The sequence below is a fragment of the Pan paniscus genome, chromosome 6 (genome assembly GCF_029289425.2).
Source record: "Pan paniscus chromosome 6, NHGRI_mPanPan1-v2.0_pri, whole genome shotgun sequence".
Taxonomy (NCBI): domain Eukaryota; kingdom Metazoa; phylum Chordata; class Mammalia; order Primates; family Hominidae; genus Pan; species Pan paniscus.
This window is the reverse complement of record NC_073255.2, coordinates 185,871,536-185,894,578: the sequence shown is the minus strand read 5'-3', so window position 1 is coordinate 185,894,578 and position 23,043 is coordinate 185,871,536. Positions and strand designations below refer to the sequence as shown.

At 53.2% G+C, this 23,043-nt stretch overlaps 2 protein-coding genes across 6 annotated transcripts in view; both read right to left on the bottom strand.

Moving 5' to 3' along the window:
• Nucleotides 1-7,203: 7,203 nt before the first annotated feature.
• On the bottom strand, nt 7,204-22,175 carry LOC112436708 (transcriptional repressor RHIT-like). 5 transcript variants are annotated; one of them, XM_034965177.2, is made up of 7 exons: nt 22,041-22,175; nt 16,561-16,912; nt 14,449-14,549; nt 12,196-12,293; nt 11,019-11,134; nt 10,094-10,131; nt 7,204-9,966 (listed from the first exon to the last, which is right to left on the bottom strand). In XM_034965177.2, exons 1-7 carry the CDS (start codon nt 22,048-22,050, stop codon nt 9,461-9,463), a joined length of 1,221 nt encoding a protein of 406 aa, XP_034821068.1. In that variant the 5' UTR covers nt 22,051-22,175; the 3' UTR covers nt 7,204-9,460. The 5 variants fall into 5 exon arrangements, with proteins under 5 accessions (XP_034821068.1, XP_024785144.2, XP_034821070.1 ...); XM_024929376.3 differs by lacking the exon at nt 22,041-22,175 and adding an exon at nt 18,977-19,262 and having other exon boundaries at nt 16,701-16,912; XM_034965179.2 differs by lacking the exon at nt 22,041-22,175 and adding an exon at nt 18,777-18,913.
• ZNF783 (zinc finger protein 783) overlaps nt 19,481-23,043 on the bottom strand; it is a 31,128-nt gene continuing 27,565 nt past the window's right edge. Inside the window, exon 6 of the mRNA XM_003820502.5 lies at nt 19,481-22,964. Within this exon, the coding sequence (XP_003820550.3) occupies nt 22,126-22,964 (839 nt within the window). The 3' untranslated portion in view covers nt 19,481-22,125. The remainder of the gene's footprint in view (nt 22,965-23,043) is intronic.

Below are 23,043 nucleotides of genomic sequence, written 5' to 3'. Positions count from 1 at the left end.
CATTGGGGCCCCACCCTAACAGCTTCTTTTTAGCTTCATCACCTCTCTAAAGACCTCATCTTTGAATATGGTTACATTATGAGGTACTGAGGTTTGGGACCTCAACATATAAATTTGTTGGGGGGTGGGGGTGGTGGCTCACACCTGTAATCCCAGCACTTTGGGAGGCCAAGGCGGGGCGGATCACTTGAGGTCAGGTGTACGAGACCAGCCTGGCCAACACAGTGAAACCCTGTCTCTACTAAAAATGCAAAAATTAGCTGGGCGTGGTGGCATCCGCCTGTGGTCTCAGCTACTGGAGAGGCTGAGGCAGGAAAATTCCTTCAGCCCAGGAGGCAGAGGTTGCAGTGAGTCGAGATTGTGCCATTGCACTCCAGCCTGGGCGTCAGAGCGAGACTCCATCTCAAAAAAAAAAAAAGGTAGGGGGAAATAATTCAACCCATAACACACACAAAATGAATCTGGTCATGCTGTTGCCTCCCAGAAACTTTTCTTGGTTAGTGTTATGGACTGAATGTCTGTGTCCTCCAAAATTCATATGGTGAAGCCTTAATCCCCCAAGTGATATTGTTTGAAGGCAGGGCTTTTAGGCTTTTAGGCTAATTAGGTTTACATGAGGTCATGAGGGTGGGGCCCCAGGGTGGGATTAGTGCCCTTACATGAAGAGAGACCACATCTCCACATCTCTCTCTCTCTCTCCTTTTCTCTCCCACTCTCTCTCCCTCTCTCCCCAACATGTTGAGGATGTCTGCAAGCCAGAAGAAGAGCCCTAAGGAGAGCCAGGAGAGAATCTGCCCACATCTTGATCTTGGACTTCCAGCTTCCAGAACTGTGAGAAATAAATTTCTGTTGTTCAAGCTGCCTAGTCCATGGTATTTTGTTTTAGCAGCCCGGGCTGACCAATACCGTCAACACAGTACTTTTTGTTGTTGTTTTGTTTTTGTTTCTGTTTGTTTGTTATCTAGCACTAACATTTTAAGATGGCAAGGGTAAAATGGGATTTTCCACATTTTCAATCCTCTCCAACCCTTTTGGAAAGCAATTTTGGCAATATTGTATTTATTATATTGACTCAGTCATGCCACTTCTGAGAATCTATTTTAAATAAATAAACACCCATGAAAAATAAGAAACCTAAGATTATCACTGTATTATTTTTAATTTAAAACTAGAAAAAAAACTCTAAATGTCTAGTAGTAGGGGAATGGTTAACAGCATTCACTTAGTGGAATGTTATGTTGCCATTTGAAGAGATCAGGTAATGTTTATGAAGCATCTCCTCTGTGCCAGGCTCTGTGCTAAACAGGATAGATGCAGAGATGAAGAACATGGTGCTTGCTTTCAAAGAATTTACATTTTAGTAGAAACAGACACAAAACACTCATTTCATAATTCAAATATTTAGTAAGCACCTACTATGTGCCAGGCATTATTCTAGGTACTGGGCATCAAGCAGGAACAAAACAAAATCCCCATTCTCATGGAGTAGATAATAATCAAACAGGCAGGGCACAGTGGCTCACGTCTGTAATCCCTGCACTTTGGGAGCAAGAGGCAGGAGGATCATATGAGTCCAGGAGTTCAAGACCAGCCTGGGCAACACGGTGGGACCCCATCTCTACAAAAAATTCAAAAATTAGCCAGGTGTGGTGGCATGTGCATGTGGTCACAGCTACTTGACAGCTGGGGCAGGAGGATTGCTTGAGCCCAGGAAGTTGAGGCTGCAGTGAGCTGTATTTACACCACTGCACTCCAGGCTGGGTGGCAGAGGGAGACCCAGTGTCAAAAAATAAATAATTTTTTAAAAAAGATAATAGTCAAATAATTAATGTCAGGTGCAAATCTGTGCTGTGAAGACACATAAAGCAGAGTGGGGGAAAGAGAAGGGGCCCCAGCAGCAGGTAGGGTGGTATTTTAGATGGAGCATTCAGAGGTGACATCTGCAAGTGATCTGAAAGGAGCAGGGAGCAAGCCATGCGAATGTCTGAAGGGAAGGGCTCTCAGGCAGAGGACCAGCGAGAGCAGAGGCCTGGAAGCATGGCCAGCGTGGCCAGGTAGAAAGATGGGCCGTTTACCCTGGCCATGAGGGAGGCCCCCAGTGGGCAGTGCAGGGAGCCAGGGGAAGGCCTGGCTGTGGAGCATGATGTTTGAGGCAGGATGGTAGCAGAGGTGGCGGCGGAGGTGGGTGGCTGAGGCCTTTGGACGGGATTCACGCCTTCGAGAGTCCCTGAAGACATTTACTCATTCTTTGAGACCGAGCACAAGCGTCATGCTCCTGTGAGCTCATCCCTGACTCTCTTGACGGCCAGTCTACCCCTCTCCTGGGTTCCCACATCAACGTGTAGTCTATTTCATTATTGCTGCTTTGTGTTGGATTCGAGCCATTCAAGCCCTTCACACATCTAACGCATGCACGTTCACACACATCTCAGAGCATGGACTCTCACTGCAGATCCCGCATATTTGATATATCTAATGTACAGGACTTAGCATGGAAAACGCTACTGAAATGAATTATTGAATACATAAACTCACATCCCCCAACTGCACTGTGATTTCATAGTAAAAGAGCAGGACTCTGTCTGGAACTCCTGCTCTATTCAGCAGTGCCTGTAACAGGCGATACTAACACCTCTCAAGCACCACTTAGATCAGGAGCGCTTTATGGGCATGAACCTGTGCAGTGGCACAGAACCCCATGCTTAGAAAGACCCGAGTTTGCTATCATGCTCTGCTGTCGCCATCAGGAAACTCATAATCTTACCTTTGAACTTGTGTTTTGCAGGTGAAATCCAATAGGACAATGAGCATGTCAGGAGCAGAGATGAGCACAGCATGTTCCTTGCAGCCCAATTTGCATATAGAGTGCTTGTGGTGCCCCATTGCATTCCGAAGGCCCACAATGCATGGAGTCCAGCAAGACCCAATGGGATATACAAGGTAAGCACATTCCATCTATGACCGAGAAAGTAGGGTTCTGACAGCCCAAGAGGTCCTACTTTCCTTTGGGACCAGAACTTGGTTCAAATACAGAAAGAATACCATGGTGTATTAGTCCATTTTCACGCTGCTGCTAAAGACATACCCAAGACTGGGCAATTTACAAAAGAAAGAGGTTTAATGGACTTACAGTTCCGCATGGCTGGGGAGGCCTCACAATCACGGCAGAAGGCAAGAAGAAGCAAGTCACATCTTAGATGGATTGGAGGCAAAGAGAGAGCTTGTGCAGGGAAACTCCAGTTTTTAAAACCATCAGATCCAGATCTCATGAGACTTATTCACTATCACTAGAACAGCACAGGAAAGCCCGCCCCCATGATTCAATTACTCCCACCAGGTTCCTCCCAAAACACATGGGAACTGTGGGAATTACAATTCAAGATGAGACTTGGGTGGGGACACAGCCAAGCCATATCACATGGTGTTCGGAGAAACACAAGCAACCAAGGAAATGTATCAGACACTTTCTTCCCCATGCTACTCGTATTATCATACATGTGCTAGCCAATTACTTACTCTGAAAATGTTGGGCTAGAAGGAAGAAGAGAGGGCAGCCCATGGCTCCTTTTCCCTTAGTCCTTTGCTCCTGGTTATACTGAAGATAGAGAGTGTTGGTAGAACGGGCATGGAGCAGGAAGTGAAATGAAAACAATGAAGTTAACTTTGGGCAGTTTCCACGGTTCTTGTAAGAATGAAACGCATATGCATGTGTGAACTACAAATATTGTTTACTTGTGTGGAATCATGTGATTTCAGTGATTCTGCATCCCAGTAAATGCTCTTCTATTTGCATATAAAACTATCAGTTCATAATACAAAGATGAATGGTACACACGCTCATAATGTTTTTAATTTTTGTTTTACATTAACAATTAATGTTTTAACTTTTCTTTACTCAGAATGACAGTAAAGAGCAAACAAAAAACACTATGATAGGTCAAAAGAGAGAGTGTGGAAGAAAGGAAGAAGCTTAGTATTTTAGTATCCTCCATGGTACTTTCTTCCTGCCTTTGAATAAGGGGACCCACAGTTTGATTTTGCACTGGGCCCTGCAAATTATATAGCTGCCCAGATTCGGCTCGAAGCTGCAGTTGCCAGTGCCTGGTGTAGGGCAATGATAAAGATGAGGATAGCAAGGGGTCTGTCTGGCTTCCATTCACAACATGAACGCTTTGCATAAATGAAACAGTGGGCTCAGGACAGCCAACCGCCAACTGAGACAAACTGAATACCAGAAGGTCATTAAGGGGCTTTGAAAGAGGCTCTTGGCCAGGTGCGGTGGCTCACGCCTGTAATCCCAGCACTTTGGGAGGCTGAGGCAGGCGGATCACGAGGTCAGGAGATCGAGACCATCCTGGCTAACACAGTGAAACCCCGTCTCTACTAAAAAAAGACAAAAAAATTAGTTGGGCATGGTGGCAGGTACCTGTAGTCCCAGCTACTGGGAAGGCTGAGGCAGGAGAATGGCGTGAACCCGGGAGGCAGAGCTTGCAGTGAGCCCAGATTGCGCCACTGCACTCCAGCCTGGGCAACAGAGTGAGACTCCTCCGTCTCAAAAAAAAAAAAAAAAAAGAAAAGAAAAAGAAAGAGGCTCTCACATCCTGTAGCCACAGGGCAGTCTGTGCAGAAGGCTGGAAGGAGACAAGGGACAGCAACGGGCTGCCCAGGTCAGAGTCAGAGTCCACATGGGACAGTGGGACATGGGGTCCAGGATGGGGAGATTTGGATAGACAAGCCTGAGAAACGGGGACCCCACCCCCACCCAATCTCCCTGCACTTTCCAGATGGTAAAGCAGGGCTGAGGGCGGAAAAGCTATTCTGTTTTCTCCTTATTCCTGCCAGGAGAAAGTGGAACAGCTGCCTCTCCCCTGGAGAACAAGTAATAGCCTCTCCTGGAGCAGGGCCCAGCCTCGCCCTCCTCCTCAAAGCTGTGCCTCCACTGCCCCATTCGTCCTGGCCCAGTGGAGAAGCACAGTCTTCACCCCATGAGTGTCCTAGGGCCACTGAAACAAAGGACCACACACTGCGGGGCTTAAAACAATGGAAATGTATTCCCTCACACTTCCAGAGGCTGCAAGTGTGGTATCAAGGTGCGAGGAAGGCCGTGCTCCCTCTGAAGACTCCAAGGGAGAACCTGTTCCACATCCCTCTCCTCGCTTCTGGTGTCACCAGCAACCACCCTTCCTTGACCTGCAGACACGTCCCTCCAAACTCACTCCACCATCACATGATGTCCTTCCGCATCTGTGCCCTTCACATGGCATTCTCCTCTTACATGGACACCAGCCATACTGGATTAAGGGCCCATCCTACTCCAGTGTGACCTCATCTTAACTTACATCTTAATTATATCTGCAAAACCCCTATTTCCAACCTAGGTCACACTTACAGGTACTGAAGATTAGGACTTGAGCATATCTTTGGGAGGACACAATTGAAACCACAACCCCAAGCCAGCTGCCATCAGAGCAACATGTAGCTCTGGATTGTCAGGGACAGGATGGATGTAAGCTGGAGAGGGCACTGGTATGGACACCTTCCCCCAGGACTCTGGATTGTGCTCTAGGAAGGAGACCCGGAACAGGTCCTAATCATCTACTGACATGGCTCCTCGGAGCTTGGGCATGACAATGGCCTAGAGTAAAGGAAGTGGAAATTCTAGAAGGTGCGGTAATGAGGAAGGGATCAGGAAGCTCTTGAGGGAGGGAACTTGTCTTGGTTGGCTCAGGCTGCCATAACAACATATCCATACACTGGGCAGCTTAAACACCAGAAATTCATGGCAGTGCTGGAGGCTGGCAAGAGGGCACCAGCATGCCCAGGTCCTGGTGAGGACACTCTTCCACCCTCACATGACAGGGAGTTCTGGTGTCTCTTCCTCTTCCTGTAAGGGCACCAATTCCATCGTGAGAGCCCCACCCTAATAACCTCATCATCTAAGCCTAACTACCTTCCCTAATGGCCCCATCGCCAAATACCATCATACTAGAAGTCAGGCCTTCAACATATGAATTTGGGGAGGGGGAGGCAAAATTCAGCCCGTAGCAGAATCCTAGAATAAATTTGCTACATGAGACAAGAGGACCTAAAGGACCAGAGGATCCTCCCTGCAATAGATGCCTCACTTTATTAAGGTGAGGGAGGCTCAGGTGTCTCAGGGTGATTTGTCTGTAGCTGGGGTTGACGATGGGAGCTGCTGTCACAAAACTGACCTCCCTGGTGCCAAGAGAAATGATGGGATTCCAAATTCAAGAGCTGTCTAGGATGTGATGTATTGGTGGCCCATCTTGATAGGACCCAATGCTGTTCTTGGTTCACTTTTACACTTCTAGGACCTTTGTTAAAAATGAATCATTGGCCAGGCATGGTGGCTCATGTCTGTAATCCCAACACTTTCAGAGGCCAAGGCAAGCAGATCACAAGGTCAGGAGTTCGAGTGAAACTCGTCTCTACTAAAAATACAAAAATTAGCTTGATATGGTGGCACGTGCCTGTAATCCCAGCTACTCAGGAGGCTGAGGCAGGAGAATTGCTTGAATCCAGGAGGTGGAAGTTGCAGTGAGCTGAGACGGTGCCACAGCACTCTAGCCTGGGCGACAAAGCAAGACTTTGTCTCAGGGAGAAAAAAAAAAAAAAAGAATCATTTGGCTGGGCACAGTGGCTCACTCCTGTAATCCCAGCACTTTGGGAGGATGAGGTGGGCAGACTGTGAGCCCAGGAGTTCCAGACCAGCCTGGGAAAGGGCAACATGGTGAAACTCAGTCTCTACAAAAAAAAAAAAAAAAAAAAAATTAGCCAGGCATGGTGGCGTGCACCTGTAGTCCCAGCTACTCGAGAGGCTGAAGTGGGAGGATCACCTGAGCCCTGGGATGTCAAGGATAAAGTGAGCCGTGATTGTGCCACTCCACTCCTGTCTCAACAAAGAAATGAATCAGTTGCTCTGACATTGTCAAGAATAGTAACAGTGGCTCACATGTCACCACCTAGTTATCATCCTGCACTGAGAAGAGTCATGGTGAAATTGACACATTTTTTCCTTGCTTAGTGAAGTAGAAAATAAGGGTGTGTCTTACAATCAATGGATCTTAGATTCAATGAAATACTGGAAATGTATTAACAACTATTATTTAAGGCAGGAAGTGGTAAAGATGTGCTGTTAAAATTTGCATTATCAGATCAATGACATTAAAATTGAGAATGGCATCACTTATGAAAACATTTTTATTATTCATTCATTCCACAAACGTAGGGGCTTTCCATGTGCAGGGCACAGTGCTGGACACTGAGGCCTCTGCCCTCCAGTGCTCATCCAGGGCTTGGTCCTCCAAGCCCACCTGGACTCTGCCTTTCTTTGGGACGTTGTCCTGGACTTCAGTCCATCCAGTACTTCTTTCCAGAACTTCAGAATGGAAGCACAGGTGAAAATCACTATATTTCACCACTGATCATGGGAACCTAGAGTGGAATATCATTACTGCATCACAGACAAGATCACAGACAGGGTAAGAAGGGGGAGAGAGGAAATTTACAATTCCTCATAAATAGTTCCTTATTTACAGAGATTGTAAGTGATTATGTAAATCACAGAACTTCCAATTAAAACCAACTCAAGCTACAAACATGGAAGTCCAGGGGCAGTGCCAGAGCCACCTCACTTGCCCGAGTGCTGCTCTCCAGGGCTTGCTACCATCTGCTCGTGTGCCCCTTAAAGCGAGGGCAATGGTAGAGACAGCACCGGCCTCTAGTCCTAGGAAGCACACATGCATTCATGTCAAGCACTGGGGGTTGAGTGGGGAGGAGGAGGGGGACAGGGGATTATCTGACAGCTGAGGATCTAGGGGATCCTGGCGGAGTCTAGGTCACGGCTGGAGCCCAGTTGTGGCTGAGATCTCCAGTAGCTGAGGGGGAACTAATGTATCAAAATGGGAGGGTCCCAAACTGGCCGGCCACCATAAGGGCCTGCCTGAAAAGCCCAAGGGACTGGCCTAAATCTTCAGATGGTGGCGGGGCCGCCAGGATCTCAGGGGGGCTTCTCAGCTGCTGGCAGGCCACGTCCCGGTTTCCTACCTCCCTTCTGCTCAACCTTTAGGTGCTTCTGCAACATTTACTGCAGCCCATGCTGCCTGCTGTTGTCTGTGTGTCCTCTGCCAGGTGCCACCATTGATGTCAGATACCCTTCCCAGCCCCACAGCTAGGAACCAGGCCTCAGTCTTTGTATCCCAGTGGCTGGCACACGTTGGATCCTCAGAAAGCCCCCTTTGCCTGCCTGCTCCAACAATGGCTTGAAGACAAATATTACACCAACTGGACAGTGCCCTGTGAGGGCCAAGATGGCTGGTCCTGAGCACTGGGCCACAGCCAGCCCAGGCCCTTCTGGGACACATGGCCCACAAAGCTGCCTTTCCCAGGTAATGGGGAGCAAGGGGGAGGCAGAAGTCAGGGAAAGTTTCCATGAAATCTTACAACTCACCAAGGCTATTGGATTCGCATCTGAGGGACGCTTGGGCTCAGCCTATTAAACAGGAGGCTGGGTCTGGCCTGGACTCCGTCCAAGGCCTCCTGCCACCACTGCCCACCCTAGGAAGCACTTTAGAATCTTCACAGTCAGCATCCAGGAAACCAACGGCTATGGCTAAGAGTGAGCACCTTGGATGTCCCTTCAAAGCACTGAGTAATTACGTCCCCTAACTTGGACCTTTGTCTCTGAAAATCACTCGCCTAATAGAACAAGGCAAAGCCAGTCACTCCTGCGCACCCCATCTCCAAGCCCAGGCCTTCCCCTCAGTGAGGCTCAGGTGTTTGGGACTGGCCTCTATCCCAGCCGCCTCCCTGCAACGAGAAGGCCCATGGGCAATCTTAGTGCCTGGGAGAACAGCCCTCCCCCGGGAAGCCAAGACCATGGCCAGAATACTTTGACCTGGCCAAGAAGTGGCCCCCAGGAGAGGTTGCTCAGATTTAAGGGGCACCAACTGCCCCTGCGCCCTCAGAGCCCCTTTAGGGAGCTCTCTGGGTGCTACCCACATTCTCCATCTTCACGCGAGAAAGAGAACTGGGCAAGGGACCCCCACCCAAGACCTTCCTGATCACAACTGCCCCGCTGCCTGTCCCCAGGGCACCTCCTGAGGCCCAGCTCTGTACCAGTGCCCTCAAATCTGAGTGCGGCAGAAGGATCACTAGGGGTGCTCCCCCACACTGCACCCCTGAGGCCCGTGGGCGGCTCATCGGTCGAGGAGTCCCTCACAAACCAGGCAAGATGGAGAGGCCTGGCTAGCATGGCTGTCCTGGTGACGCACGAGCCAGGAGGGACAGGTGAAGCTCTCACCACAAGGGCTGCAAGGATAGTGCTTCTCCTGCGAGTGGCCACACAGATGACGCAGGAAGCCGGGCTTCTGCGTGAATTTCCTGCTGCACTGGGCGCACTGGAAGGAGCGCTCACCCAAGTGCACTCTCTGGTGCATGGTCAGGTTGGCCAGATGCGTGAAACGCTTGTCGCACTGCGCACACTGGAAGGGCTTCTCGCTGATGTGTGTGTGCCGGTGCTCCAGCAGCGTGGACAGGCGGCTGAAGCAGCAGCCACATTGCGCGCACTGGAAGGGCCGCTCACCCGTGTGCGTGTGCCGGTGCTCCAGCAGCGTGGACAGGCGGCCAAAGAGCTTGACGCACTCGTAGGGCTTCTCCCCGATGTGCGCGCAGTAGTGGGTGTGAGCGTCGACTGCTGGAGGAAGGTCTTGCCGCATTGGGCGCGGGTGTAGGTGCACTCGGCCACGTGCGCCCGACGGTGGCTGGCGGGGGTGGTCCGCTGCGTGAAGCTCTTGGGACACTGAGCACCAGCGAAAGGCCGGGGGCCACGATGCACGCGCTGGTGCGGCGCACTGAGCTCCTTCCGGCCGAAGCTCTGGCCACACTGGGCGCAAGGTGGGCACTGCTCCGTGCCCCTAGCGGCTGGCTCAGCCTGGCTCGGGGGGCCTGGAGGGAGGGAGGCCTCTAGCTCCCTGGGGTCAGGAAGCAGACCCCCACAGGTGCTTCCCCCAGAGCCCTCCTTGCCAGGCCCCCCTCCAGCAGCCCAAACTGGCTCGTGGCCCTTGGACCCTACCTCCAGACTCCTCTTCTTTCTGCGGCCCAGACAGGTCTCTGCAGGCAAAAGACACAGAAGGGTATAGTGAGTGAGGCCTGCCTGCCACAGGCTCTGCAGCCGGGCCACCTGCCCTTGGCTCTTCTGGAGTCTGAAGCCTGGGGTTCAAGCATCACTGAAGGCCCCACTCTGGCCTAGCCTCCATCAGCTCCCATTGTCCTCTGCCGGGTTCCACCCTGTGCTGTTCCACCTAAGGCTCCCCCGTTCATCCACCTCTGAGCCTTGGCCCGAGGGTCCTCTCTACCCAGAAGGTCTCTGGCCTTCTCTTTGCCTCTCACCCAGGCTCTAAGCCCCTCTCAAGTCCCACCTCCCTCTCATGGAGCCTCCCAAGACCAGCGTGGTGACATTTTCCCCAGCAGCACCTTCATCTGGGCCGCCTGTGGCCACCGAGACACCCCTTTTACTATAGTTGAAAGAACACCTTCAGCTGTTTGCACATCGTAAGCATATGTGCTTTTTCTTAGAACACTGGCCATCTTTTGGGTCAGATTCTGAAAGGGCTCTCTGGCTGCAGACATGGCAGTGCCCCTTCCCACTGTGTACTGTGTCTGTGTTCGTCTTCTCTCTCCTGAGTGGAATCTGTGTCTCACGCATTAATGAGCCCCTGCAGCGCCCAGCACCATGCTGCCTACAGACAAGTTCATGAAATAAACAGGAAACAGGATCAGGAATAAAAGAATGATTTCGTGCAACTGCATGGGAGGACACCACGCAGCAAGCACACAAGATTCTGCAGAGACACAGCCAAGGCTGCGCACTGCCTTCCCTCAGGAGCCTCGCCCAGAAGAAGGCCCCACTAGAGGTGCTGTGAGGCCCCCCAGGGGACGCCATGTCTCCTAAGGCCCAGGGATACAGGCCTGGGGAGACATGGCCCAGCATGCCTTACCTGAGCACAGGTGTGCCACAGTGGTCTCCTGTGGGCCCTGCTGGCTCCTCCCACTTGCCCCTTCCTCTTGCTTGATCCAGGACAGAACGCCTGGGGATGTTCCAGCTGGCCTGCGTCTAAGGGAAGGAGGAAGACGCCCTGAGGGCAGCAGGTGTCACAGGACATCTTTCCTCTCACAGCCTCAGTTGGGACCATGACACCAAAGAGACTCCCAACAGAACTGTAGGTCCCAGCAAAGGCACAGCACATCCTGGGGACGTGTGACATGGCAGCGAGTCAAGCCAGGGGAGCTTGGTCTGTGAATGACGGGCTGTGAGCTGTGACGGGGATGACCAGCCATCTTCCAATGCCATCCACCCCGCTTCAGCACTAACAGAGCACTTGGTGTCTTGCTAGGCATGTGGCCTCCGAGACTCCAGACCTTGTTGCTGGGCCTCCCTGCAAGTAGATGTGCCCTGTGGCTGGTCTGACTAATGGATGTGAGGGGCGCTGCCTCCTCCAGCTACCGGACCTTTGACAGTGGATTCGGCCTCTCTGTGCCTCAGTTTCTTCATCTATGATCTGAGGAAACTGAGAGTTGGAATAAGCTTAAATGGGTCAATGTTTATAAAGTGCACAGTAAGTACTAAATGTACAAGATACCAATGTGTTTGCTTAAAGGGAAAGGCATCAACTAAAGGGAAAGGGCACCCCAACCCCCAGCCCATCCCCTTGCTTCCTTCAACAGGGCCGCGGGCATGGTCACGGGCCATCTCAAACCACAGCAACAAGGCCTGGCCCCAGGAATGGTGGAGCGATAGGCTGGAAGGAGCCTGGGCCTGTGAGCTGCCAAACAAGCTCTGTCGGGAGGGAGAACACCCCCTGCCGTGTGGAAGCTGCGGGTTTGGTTTTGTTTTCTTCAGTCTCTGTTACAGCAGCCAAATACAGATCCTACAGTGCCCTCAGGTGGGTGTCCTTCAAGGACTGGGCGACCTCACCAATCTGTGCCCACCTCTAAGGCCTATCTAAAGTCAGGGAATAGTTACTGCTCCTCTTCCTGCTCCAGGCTTGACACAGGGTAGGCACATTTTTTGTTAAATAAATGAATGAATGGAGAACATTCCAAGCCACCCATATCTAACTGCTGTCCAGTCGCTCAACGCTGCCAGATTTTATAGCCAGGGCACAGCTCACTTACTTCTGTCATACACGAGGCACTTCTGACACAGCCACTCTGAAGACACCAGCCCGACCTGGCTGCCACACACCAGGTTGGCTCCACAATTAACCAGGGCCCTGGAAACCGTTTCGAGAGGAAATTGATCAAAATGTATCAACACGAAAAGATCCTTAAGACATATTGCTGAGTGAAAACAGCAAACTGCAGAAGATACGTAGTGTATGTCTGTGTGTTCTTAACCCCTGTATTTTTCTACAGTACACACAAATAAGTATTTGCATGAGAAAATAGCCTGAAAGGTTATGCAGCAGAATGATCACAGTGGCTACCCTGGGAGGGGCCTGGGGTTGGGCGGGCGGCCAGCAGAGAGCCGCTTAGCTTTACCCGTGACCTCCACATTGCTTAGTAAGAACATATTCGTGTAAGAATCCATTTGCATAATCAAAACATAGACACTTTCAATGGCTAGAGGCGGGTCACTTTCTGTTCAGAGGGATCTCTGAGCCGTGATTTTCAAACTAACGGCACCAGAATCACGGGAGGAAAGTGTTGAAAGTGCAGTGCCCAGACCCTGCCCGTACCTAATGAATGAGCAGCCCGTTTACACTGCTTCTAGAATTCTGGCAGCAACAGCCCGCCTGTGGAAACATCCAACAGATAAAGCAGTCATGCACCCACACTGTCTGGGGCCTGCAGGATTTCTTGCACCCACACTGTCTGGGGCCTGCACGCAAAGGGTTTAGAAGCAGCTTTTAGGAGTGAGGCCCAGTCCTGGGGGGTAAACAAAGCTCTCTCCTGGAGAAATCTGGAAAAGTTTACAGAGAATGGAAAACAAGAAGTAACTGCTAGAATGGCAAGGACTACCCAGACCGCAGGGCAACCCTAATCCCCTGAGCAGGCCTCATTCCTCCACCCACCACGCTTCCTTGAGCTGCCTTCAGGTGCAAGCCCAGCCTCATGGCAGAGCCATGCCTGGGGCTCTTTGGCCAGGCCCTGCCTGCTGCTTTGCATCCCCCTAGGAGCTGCTCAGCCCTGGGGACTGTGGCACCGGCCGCAGCCTCTGAACATGCCCCAGTCCTGCCCACACCTGCTGCGGGGGGCCAGCCCAAGACCGGGGTGGCTGCAGTGCCTGGGCTCAGCTCCCCTCCCTGCACCACAGGGGAGGAGCTGTTGGCCAGGCTGCTGCTGTAATAGCGCTCAGTGACACCAAAGAGCCACGCTCTGCCCAGCTGGCCTCTCGCTCAGGGCTCCCCAGCTCGGGCTATGTGACCTGCATCCTGCCACACCCCACCCCTTACTCAACCCTGCTCTCTCTCTGGTGCCCCTGCCCCCTGCAGGTGCCTGGAAATGCCACTTTTAGCCTTGGACCTACATGCCAGCCACTCAGTACCCCTGTCAACCCCCACCTTCTTCCCCACTCTGGGCTCACTGTGACTTAATTTACCTACCCAAAGAGTCTGCTTCACAGGGGAGCCTTCCTCCCCAAATCTAAGAATCTAGAAAGCAAGCAGCAGTATCTTGGCATGATCCACTGTGTTCTGAGCAACCAGCTCCAGGGTTCCTGTCCTTCAACTAGAATGGTCCCATTGTCCCCCATGTTATATGTTTCTGGTTGTCACTGGAATAAAGGGTTCTCACCTTTAAAAAAAAAAAAACTGCATTCTGATCCAATGCTATTATTTCAAAAATGGAGGAAACTGAGCTTCTATTCTGGTTCACTGTTCATTTAATAATTATTTATTATTTATAATCTCAGTACATGCCAGGCACTGTGTAAGGTGCTAGAGGAGGGGGATATCACAGCAAGACTCAGTCCCTTCATCCAAGGAGAGTGAAGCCTGGAGAGGAAGCAGGGATTAGGATGCAAAGTGAGGAGGACATGCACGCAGGCACCAAGGGCCCTGGGAGCAGACGCAGTGTCAGGGCAGGTCTCACGGAGGCCGCCAGCCTGTCGCTCCTCCCGGAACCCTGCATGCATCAAGACGGCCTGTCTCAGGTTCCTGGTATCTGCTATGCCCTCTGCCCTTCCCCTCAAGCTCCAGACTGGTCTCAGGCCAAGCGATGGCTCCAAAGGGACATGGAGTATGGGAAATGGCCCAGGCCCTCTCTGGGTGTCAGAACACCCGGGTCTGGCCCTGACCACCAGCTGTGAGGCCCAGCAGTTCACTTCCCCCCACCTCTGCCTCTCCTTCTCCAGGGGGGCCTTCTGACACCAGATGCCCTTACCAGATGCAGGTGGAGAGGCCCAGGCCCACACCCTGAGGGACTCACCAGTGCCCGGGCTCTGGCCCCTCTCCGCACTGGGCAGGCTGCAGTTGCCTCCCTGTCTCCTTTCTCCACTGGCGCCAGATCTGGCTTGGTGGTGGCCTGGCCTGTGGGGAGGAAAAGGGCAGTGGCAGGGCTGTCCTCTGCAGGCCTGGAAAGGGAGGGTGTTCTGCCAGGCTTGGAGCAGCCTCTTCAAGGCGTGTGTTGAAGGGGCATGGAGAGTAGGGTGGGCAAGGCCTCTCAGTTTTCGTGGGCTAGAAGTGAGTGCCATGAGGCCAAGAGGAAGGGTTCCCATCCACTGCCCACACAGACAAGTCACCTAGTCCAGACAGATGAGGAAACTGAGGCCCAAGATTGGGGCTGGCCATTCATGGCAGTCAGGTTCAGGCTTCCTGCTGCCCTTCCTTCCATGTGCTTCTCCTTCCTCGCCTGAGGCCGGACAGCCTCCTCACCCTGCCTCCCACAGCACACTGGGACCCTTTTCTGAAGGAGGAACCTCTGCAGCCAGGCAAAGAGAGGGAAGGCACTGTGTTCTGGGCCTCAGTCTCCCAACAAGGGGAAAGGCTGGACAAAAAGCCAACTGCTCACCTGCCCAAAGCAGTGAGAATTCCAGGTTCACGCAGGAGAGCTTCCGAGTGGGGTAGATACAAAAACCCAGGTCTGATCAAGTCTCACATGAAGATGCACACCTGCCTGAAGGAGCGAACTTCCCAGGGCTGGCCCTGATTTTCTGGACCTGGGGCATCCTTAAAAGCAGGCCTGGCCAAGCGCGGTGGCTCACTCCTGTAATCCCAGCACTTTAGGAGACCGAGACGGGCGGATCGCCTGAGGTTGGGAGTTCGCAGCCAGCCTGACCAACATAGACAAACCCCGTCTCTACTAAAAATATAAAATGAGCCAGGTGTGGTGGCCCATGCCTGTAGTCCCAGCTACTCAGGAAGCTGAGGCAGGAGAATCACTTGAACCCGGGAGGCGGAGGGTGTGGTGAGCTGAGATCACGCCATTGCACTCCAGCCTGGGAAACAAGAGCAAAACTCCGTCTCAAAAAAAAAAAAGAAGCAGGCCTACAATTCATCCTTCTTTGCTCAGCAGGAATCTCCTGAGAACTCAGTGTGCAGAGTGCAGCGTGGGTGTCCTAGAGATGCAGATGTAAACCAGGGGAGGCCCCAGCTCCCCAGGAGCAGACAGGCTGGTGAGCCACAGGTGTGCACGCAGGAGCTGCCTCTGGCACCATGTGAAGGGCAGGACAGCGAGGAGCAGATTCCAGTTTATTTACTCCACGAGACCTGGAACAAGTCACATAACCTCTGCATTTCATTACATAAAACCTCAAAATGATAATGACAGATACCTTCTACCTGCCTGAAGACAGAGGGCTGAAGAAATGATCTCCACATGCTTCCTGCTCTGAGATTCAGGAGTCTCATGCGATTGAATAAAGGAGTAAAACCAAGGTGTGGAGGCCCCCAGAGGCCAGCCTCTCACCCAGGAAGCTCAGGGTGTCACAGATCCCCTTCACAACACATTTGCAGAGCTCCTTCTATGAGTCCTCCAGGCCGCCACCCTGCTGCTCTGAGAAATACCCGACTGTGTCTTCAGGAGTCACAGGCACCTGGAAGTACAGGTTGCCTGCACCCACCATGAATAACAACCATTTCACGGAGCAGCCAAAACCAATTCCTCCCCTCTCCCTTCCCCCGAAGCAGAGGGCATCGCAGGCCAAACTACTAAGCAAATACAAACTCAACTCCATCACACTGCCTTCAGCTAAAGGGCAGAACCAGTGACTAATGGGATCTAGGATCAGGGCTCCTGGGTTCTCCCCTCTCCCAGGCACACATATCTCCTACTTCTGCCAGTCCTCACTCTCAGAGACCATGTACAACCACTGCTGCACAACCATATCTCTCCCAACAAACCCCATTCCATCTTCCAAAGCAGACATTTTTCTGTGTCACAATTTTCTTCTGACATTTTTCAAGCCCTTTAAAGTCAACTAGTGACTGCCTTGGACGCCCAGAGGGCAGGCTTCAGCAGCCAAGGGGCTCTTTCCGCTATGCATATGGCGACCCCACAGAGTCCAGGCAGGGCCTCTCCTCCCACACCCAGCTCCTGTACCTTGGGGGCCTCCCCCTTGCTGCCCGGGGGCAACTGCAGTATCCAGAAGTTCCTGTTGCACAGCAGGTTCTCCACGTTCCCCAGCCACCTCTGCAGCAGCCCGTACTCCTGCAGCAGGGTCCCCAGCACGGCCCACTTGCCTCCAGCTGGTTCCCGAACTCCACAGCCACCTTCTCACAGTCAGCCAGCTTCTTCTTGGCTGTCCACGTGCATCCCTCCAGGCTCTGTAGCCAGGCAGCCTGGGGTTCCATCTTCTTCTCCACCACCTGAACAGCAGCCACGATAGCCGGAAGGGAGATCTCTGCAGATCGGATCTGGGCCTCTCCCTGGAGGTCAGTCCGCAATGCCAGTCCTGCAACCAGACACAAGTTCGCAAGTCAGCCACCAGAAGGAGAGCAGCCCAGAGCCATTCCCAAATACAGGAAGGTCAGGATTCTCCGGAATGGGGGAGACGTCTTCTGAGTGCCAGGCGGCCTCACTGGTCAGACCCCCAAACAGACCCCACCTAATAGTCAAAGACAGCAGACACTGGACAGCACAAAGCCCCCACAAGAAGAATCCTGAACCAAGACCCAGGGCAATGGAAAATGACATAAATAACATTACCATCATAAATGAACAGAGAGTGGATCCCAGCTCTACCACTCACTGGCTCTATTTACTCAGCCAATTACTCAACCAACTAGGGAACACGGCCAGCAGCAGGAGCCAAGAAATGGTGAGAAGCCCAAGTCCAGAACACCTGCCAGGGGACCTGGGGTCCAGTGCACACCCAGGCAGCAATCTGACTCCTCACCTTCTTCTAGAACAAGCCCACACCCCTTAGTGGGCTCAAGGGGAGAAAGGCCTGTTGTTCTGCCTTGGTGATTTCTAAGGCCCATCCACCCTGACATCTATTGGTGTGACTTCCTGCCCTGCCTGATACCACATCCCCATGATCCAGGTGCCTTGTCAACCAGCCCCAGGGTGGTCTCCACCCTCCTAGCTGCCAGGCAGCAGGGGCCAGAGAAAGTTGAAAGCAGAAAAGGAAAGAACAAGGAAACATTACAAGGAATACCCTGTTCACAGGAGGTGGAAAATGTATTGTGTATTGCTAGAAATAAAATTTTAAATCCAGGAATGCCTCAGCAGGGAACAGTTGAGGTATAAAGGGAGCGCTCCTGGAAATGGAACTCACCTAGAACTTGACTCAGTGCCTCTCCTGCCATCTGAATCCTGCACAACCTGAGGTCAAGCCACATTACTTATCCAAGGATCTGTTTTCTCACTTATGGGGACTTCCTAACTTCCTTCACTCCTAAGGTGGCTGTGTGGATGAAATGCACTGAAGATATGAAAAAGCACTCATGGTGTATGACATGAGCACCTGTTATATTCTTAAAAACAAATATAAAGGCTATGGACCAGTGATCTGAATGTGTTATGAACCAAAGACTGTGATTAATCCAATTCTGTGCAACTGAGTTTCTCAGAGACCTCCCCAATAAACGTACTCAGCAAAGCGTCCCATACATACCAGGTACCAGACACCAGATACCTGGCCCTTTCCTTCCCCTCACAGCATGGCTATCCATCCTCAAGTCTGGCCTCTGTCTGATACAATGAAGTGGAGCTCAGAGGAGGCAGCACCGTCTTCACAGATTAGGGGCAAACATACTCACCTCCCTGCAATGCCCTGCCACAAATGTGCCACCCGGGAATGGATCCAAAACCACTGCAAAGCTATTTATACTAGGAGATGGCCCCTCTACCTTTAAAAACCTATGAAAATCTCAACAGTTCTTATGCAGGCCAGCAATGGCCTAGGTCAGGCCTGAGCCTGAAGCCCCTAACCAAAAGTCCTCACAATGCAGATCCCCTCAGCAGCAGCCAGAAGGACTTGTCAGGGAATTTTAGAAAGAGTGGGCAGGCATCAGAATCCTCCTGACTGGAATCAGAGCTCAAGTCTAGAGCCCACCTCACAGCCAGGAGCCAGACTCTGGCTCCCGCAGACTGCAGCGGACATCCCTCCCCAGGCCATGGCACTGGTCTCAGCTTGGAGGGAGGGGTGGATCTTTGAGATGGTCGACTTGGGGGCGGTGCCAAAAGGCGGGTCCAGAAAGAGGAACCTTGGAGAGTCTGGAATGAAGACGTCCACAGTCCACTGTCCCCCCAGAACCGGGTCCAGTGGACATCAGGGCTGGAGGGAACCTCCAAATCTTGTGTTTGCCAATCACCTTATTCCACAGGCAAGGAAACGGAGAGCGAGAAGGGCGTTTATCGTGTGGCCTTAGGAGTCCTTGTCCTCCTCCTGCCACCCGGGCTGAGCCCTCCCCAGTTCCAGGAGGTCGCCGGAGATGGTGGGGGGTGGGACATCCTCCTGGCGAATTCAGGACTCGGCTCCACGTCCCCAAGGCTCCATGAGGGTCGCCCTTACCGGAGGCGCAGCCGCCTCGGCCATGGCCCTGTGCTGGCCGGCCTGGGCAGGGAGTAGCCGCTGCCGTTACGCGCGGCCCCACACAAGCCCGGCTGCGCAGTCCTCTCCGCAGACGGCGTCAGCCCTGCTTTCCCCGCACGGACCGAGCTCGCGGGGCCGCCGGGACTCGGGACACGCGGAAAACGCGTCAGGACGGCAGCTGTGCAGACACTCAACGGGTTGCGACCGGGTGGGCCCCGCCCACATCCCGAAGCCAGATCCCCACTGGCCGGTGGTGGAAGCTCCGCCCCCACTTGGATGGCGCCTCCGACCCAGTGCCAGCTTTTCATTGGCCAACCCGGGAGGCCCCGCCCCCACAGCGTGCGCCGGGCCTTTGTGCACGCCCGACAGGTGTGAGCGCCCGCCCCGGGCTGGTGCCCAACAGCCCGCAGGTGTCACCAGCTGCCACCGCCCCGCACGGCCACTCACCTCCCAGAGAGCAGAAACCAGATCACGCGCACGCACTCGTTTATGCCAACTTTATTGAGCACCAATTAGGGCAAGGGACTACCACCTTCACAGTTCTCTTGGGCTTATTAACGTCGTGGCCCACCCATTTATTTCACAAATGAGGAAACCGAGGACCCTGCTGGGAGAGTTTGGGGCCCAACCAGGGCTCCCACCGAGTCTGGGGCACCCTCAGCTCCTGCACCACAAAGCTTCGGTTGACTTGTTTCAATGTAAAGAACGTTACTTAAACAGGTCTGAGTGCTAGGCAAACTCACAAGACCTAGCTCAAAGTTTGAGCACATTGCTATGAAAAAAAGAAAAAAGGAGAATCAGCACCTTGTGATATTTAAGCAGGGACATTTGGCATTAGCCAAACAAGCCCAGAAAGTCGGCAAAATTCTTAGCCTGAGGTAACCCCAGAACACCTGAGACTAGCTCCTGCAGCTGAGGGTTAAACTCGTGCACCTGCACTTGCACCACATTCTGTCTGAGCTCTTGCTGACAGCCCGTCTCTGGTTTGTGAAGCTCCTGGCAAGGGTGGGGGGACTCCAGAGCAGACAAGCAGGATCCACAGCACAGAAGGGCAGTGCCTCTTCCCAAACCCAAGGGAGCCTGGCTGAACTGTCACTGACTTGTATACTCACCCTCCTCCCAGAGATGACAGCAATGCTACCATTGGCCCCCAACTCTGCTCAAGACTTTGGAAGAAGTGTGAGGGTCAGAAGGGCAAGGAAATGGCACATCCAGGGACCAAGACCCCCAGAAGCAGCCCTGAAGGGTGGTCACAGTGCCAGACAAGGCGGTAAAAAACAAGGATAGCTGGGGTCCCATCACTCCAGCTTCAGAGTCACCCACACCAAAGCTGCTCTACAGACAGCATCCGCAGTGGTGTGATGAGAGACACCAGAAGCCAGCTGACCTCCAGACTGCCCCATGAGGCGTCATATTATTGCCTGAACTTCTACAGTCCGAATCTCATGCTTTGGTAAGAATTTGTTCACCAAAATACAAAGGACTCCTGGAGAACAGAGCCCCATGGGTGAGTCTTTCACTGAACCCAGTGGAACTGCCACTCACTCCAGAAGATAAAGGTCCTTCCTGAGGGATTCTGACAGGAAAAAAAAGGCTGGAATGGAGTAGAAAGGAGGCCCTGAATTTGAAAGGAAGCACAAAGCTAGGCTTCATATTTGTCCCAGTGCCTGTTACTCTGACCCTGACAACTCTGAGGTAGGACACACTGGGGCCATGACCCCCTTTGACAGAAGAGGAACATGAGACTAGCTGTGACTAAAGGATTCACCCAGATCTCCTAGCCCAATTCTGCCCCAGAGCCCAAAGTGCTCAAGGGAGAACTCCTTTGAGAGGAGACTGCCCCGCCTTTAATGTGAAAAGCAGGCCTGGAGGCCCAGGGTGGACGTGGTCCTCAGCCAGACCAAGGGCCTCCTCTAGTGAAGGGGCTTCCTGGGCTCTCTCTGCACTGCCCCTCAGGGTGCTTTCTGGGGTCCAGTCAATGGATCTTACACACCCATGAACACTGAGCCCTTGGGGAGAAGTGTCCAGGCTTCAGTTTCCCCTCCCAGCTGACAACAAAAGTAAATAACGGATGTGACTATCCTGTGGGGAAGGACTAGGAATACTGGGAGTCACTCTGGGCCAAGAAACACACACATGGGGAGACACTGTGCTTCCAAGACAGCAGCCAAGACATCCCCATCAAAACCCACAGGCTGGGCCAAGAGTGGTGGCTCATGCCTGTAATCCCAGCACTTCAGGAGGCCGAGGTGTGCGGGTCACCTGACATCAGGAGTTCGAGACCAGTCTGGACAATATGATGAAACCCCGTCTCTACTAAAAATACAAAAATTAGCCGGGAGTGGTGGTGGGCGCCTGTAATCCCAGCTACTCAGGAGGCTGAGGCAGGAGAATCACTTGAACCCAAGAGGCGGAGGTTGCAGTGAGCGGAGATTGTACCATTGCACTCCAGCCTGGGCAACAAGAGTGAAACTCCATCTTAAAAAAAAAACAACAACAACAACAACAACAAAAAACACAAAAGACCCACAGGCTGGTGGACGTAGCTCCCCTTTCAGCTCTGCGAGCCTCACATGGAAAAGCTGGCTCTTTCCAACTTTGCAAAAGGCAAAGTTCCATTAACAACTACACACATTTACAAAAGCACTTGAAAGTCTCTATAAGGGAAAAAAATTTCAAAATAGCAAAGTAGAAAACTTTCCAGGGCCCTTTCTTCAGGTCAGGCCATCCATCCACTCCACTCCACTGTTTCTCATGGTGACAGCAGGCAGGAGATCTCTGCACAAAACAAAAATCCCAGGTCCCCGATGTCTCTATCGCCCCCATACTGGAATGGCCATGATCTCTGGTCCTCTTGGCTGTGGTACCTACCAGAGGCCCTATCAAAAATAAAGCATCCCTTAAGCCTTAAGGAATCTTTTATAAGTCAGGAATGCAGAAAAGGCAGCGAAGAGTGCAAACAGGAAACAGAAAGCACCAGGTCACACACACTGTCACCAGAAGGGCGGCTAGCTTCCCATTTGAATGGGTAAAAACAACAAACCTCTCTCCATCCCAGGAAGAGGAAGAACCTGCGTCAGGCACAGGGGAGAGACCCCGCCAGGGGTCCTCTGTGGGCTCCTGCCAGGTCAGCCCTCCTCCTTCCGGCTGGGCCAGGGCAGGGGCAGGCTCCCGTGGCGGGCAGAGGCGGCAGGCAAGTGTGGGCCCACCTGGCCTCGGGCGTGGGTCTGCATGTGCACGGCCAGGTGGTGGTTGCGGTTGAAGGTCCGGCCACACTGGGGGCACTGGTAGGGCCGCTCACCGGTGTGGATGCGCTGGTGCCGGAAGAGGTCCGAGGGCCGGCGGAAGGCCTTGCCGCAGTAGGGGCAGGTGGGCCAGCCCTGGCCGTTGCCGGTGTGCAGGCGCTGGTGCAGCAGCAGGCTCTTGCGCTGCTGGAAGAAGCGCAGGCACTCGCTGCAGTGGTACATCTTGCTGGCTGCAGGCCGCCGCCCCATCAATGCACGGCCCCCTGCCACGGAGCGGCGACCCTCAGGCTCCTCGGGGAGCCAGCGGATGACAGGGCCGGGTACCACCACCTCCCCCGGCTCCAGCATGGCCTGGCTGTCCCCGCAGCTGGTGGGCGAGCGGCCGGGGGCCTCCTGCCGCCCCTCCTCCACGTGGGTCCGCTGATGAATCGTCAGATTGATCTTCAGGCGGAAGCTCTGCCCGCAGTCGGGGCAGGGGAATGCCCGCTGCCGCCGGCGGGAGAGGACTCGGGGCATCTCCCCACCGGCCCCCAGTGGCCGTGGCTCCCCTGCCCGCACCCTGGGCATGCCCTGGGCCTGATGACGGCTGGGGCCCCCAGGCCTGTTCCTGGGCCCTCGGGGGATTCTACACTCGGTCTGGCCTCGGGACACCCCCAGAAAGAGCCGCTCAGGCGTCATCTCGTCTTCAGACTGTGCCTCTGTCTTGATGGCCACACCACCACCTGGCAAAAGGAGTCTATGTTGGTTTCCAAGTGGACCTCACCACCCTGTCCCCCAGGTCACTCGGCCCAGTCCTGGCTT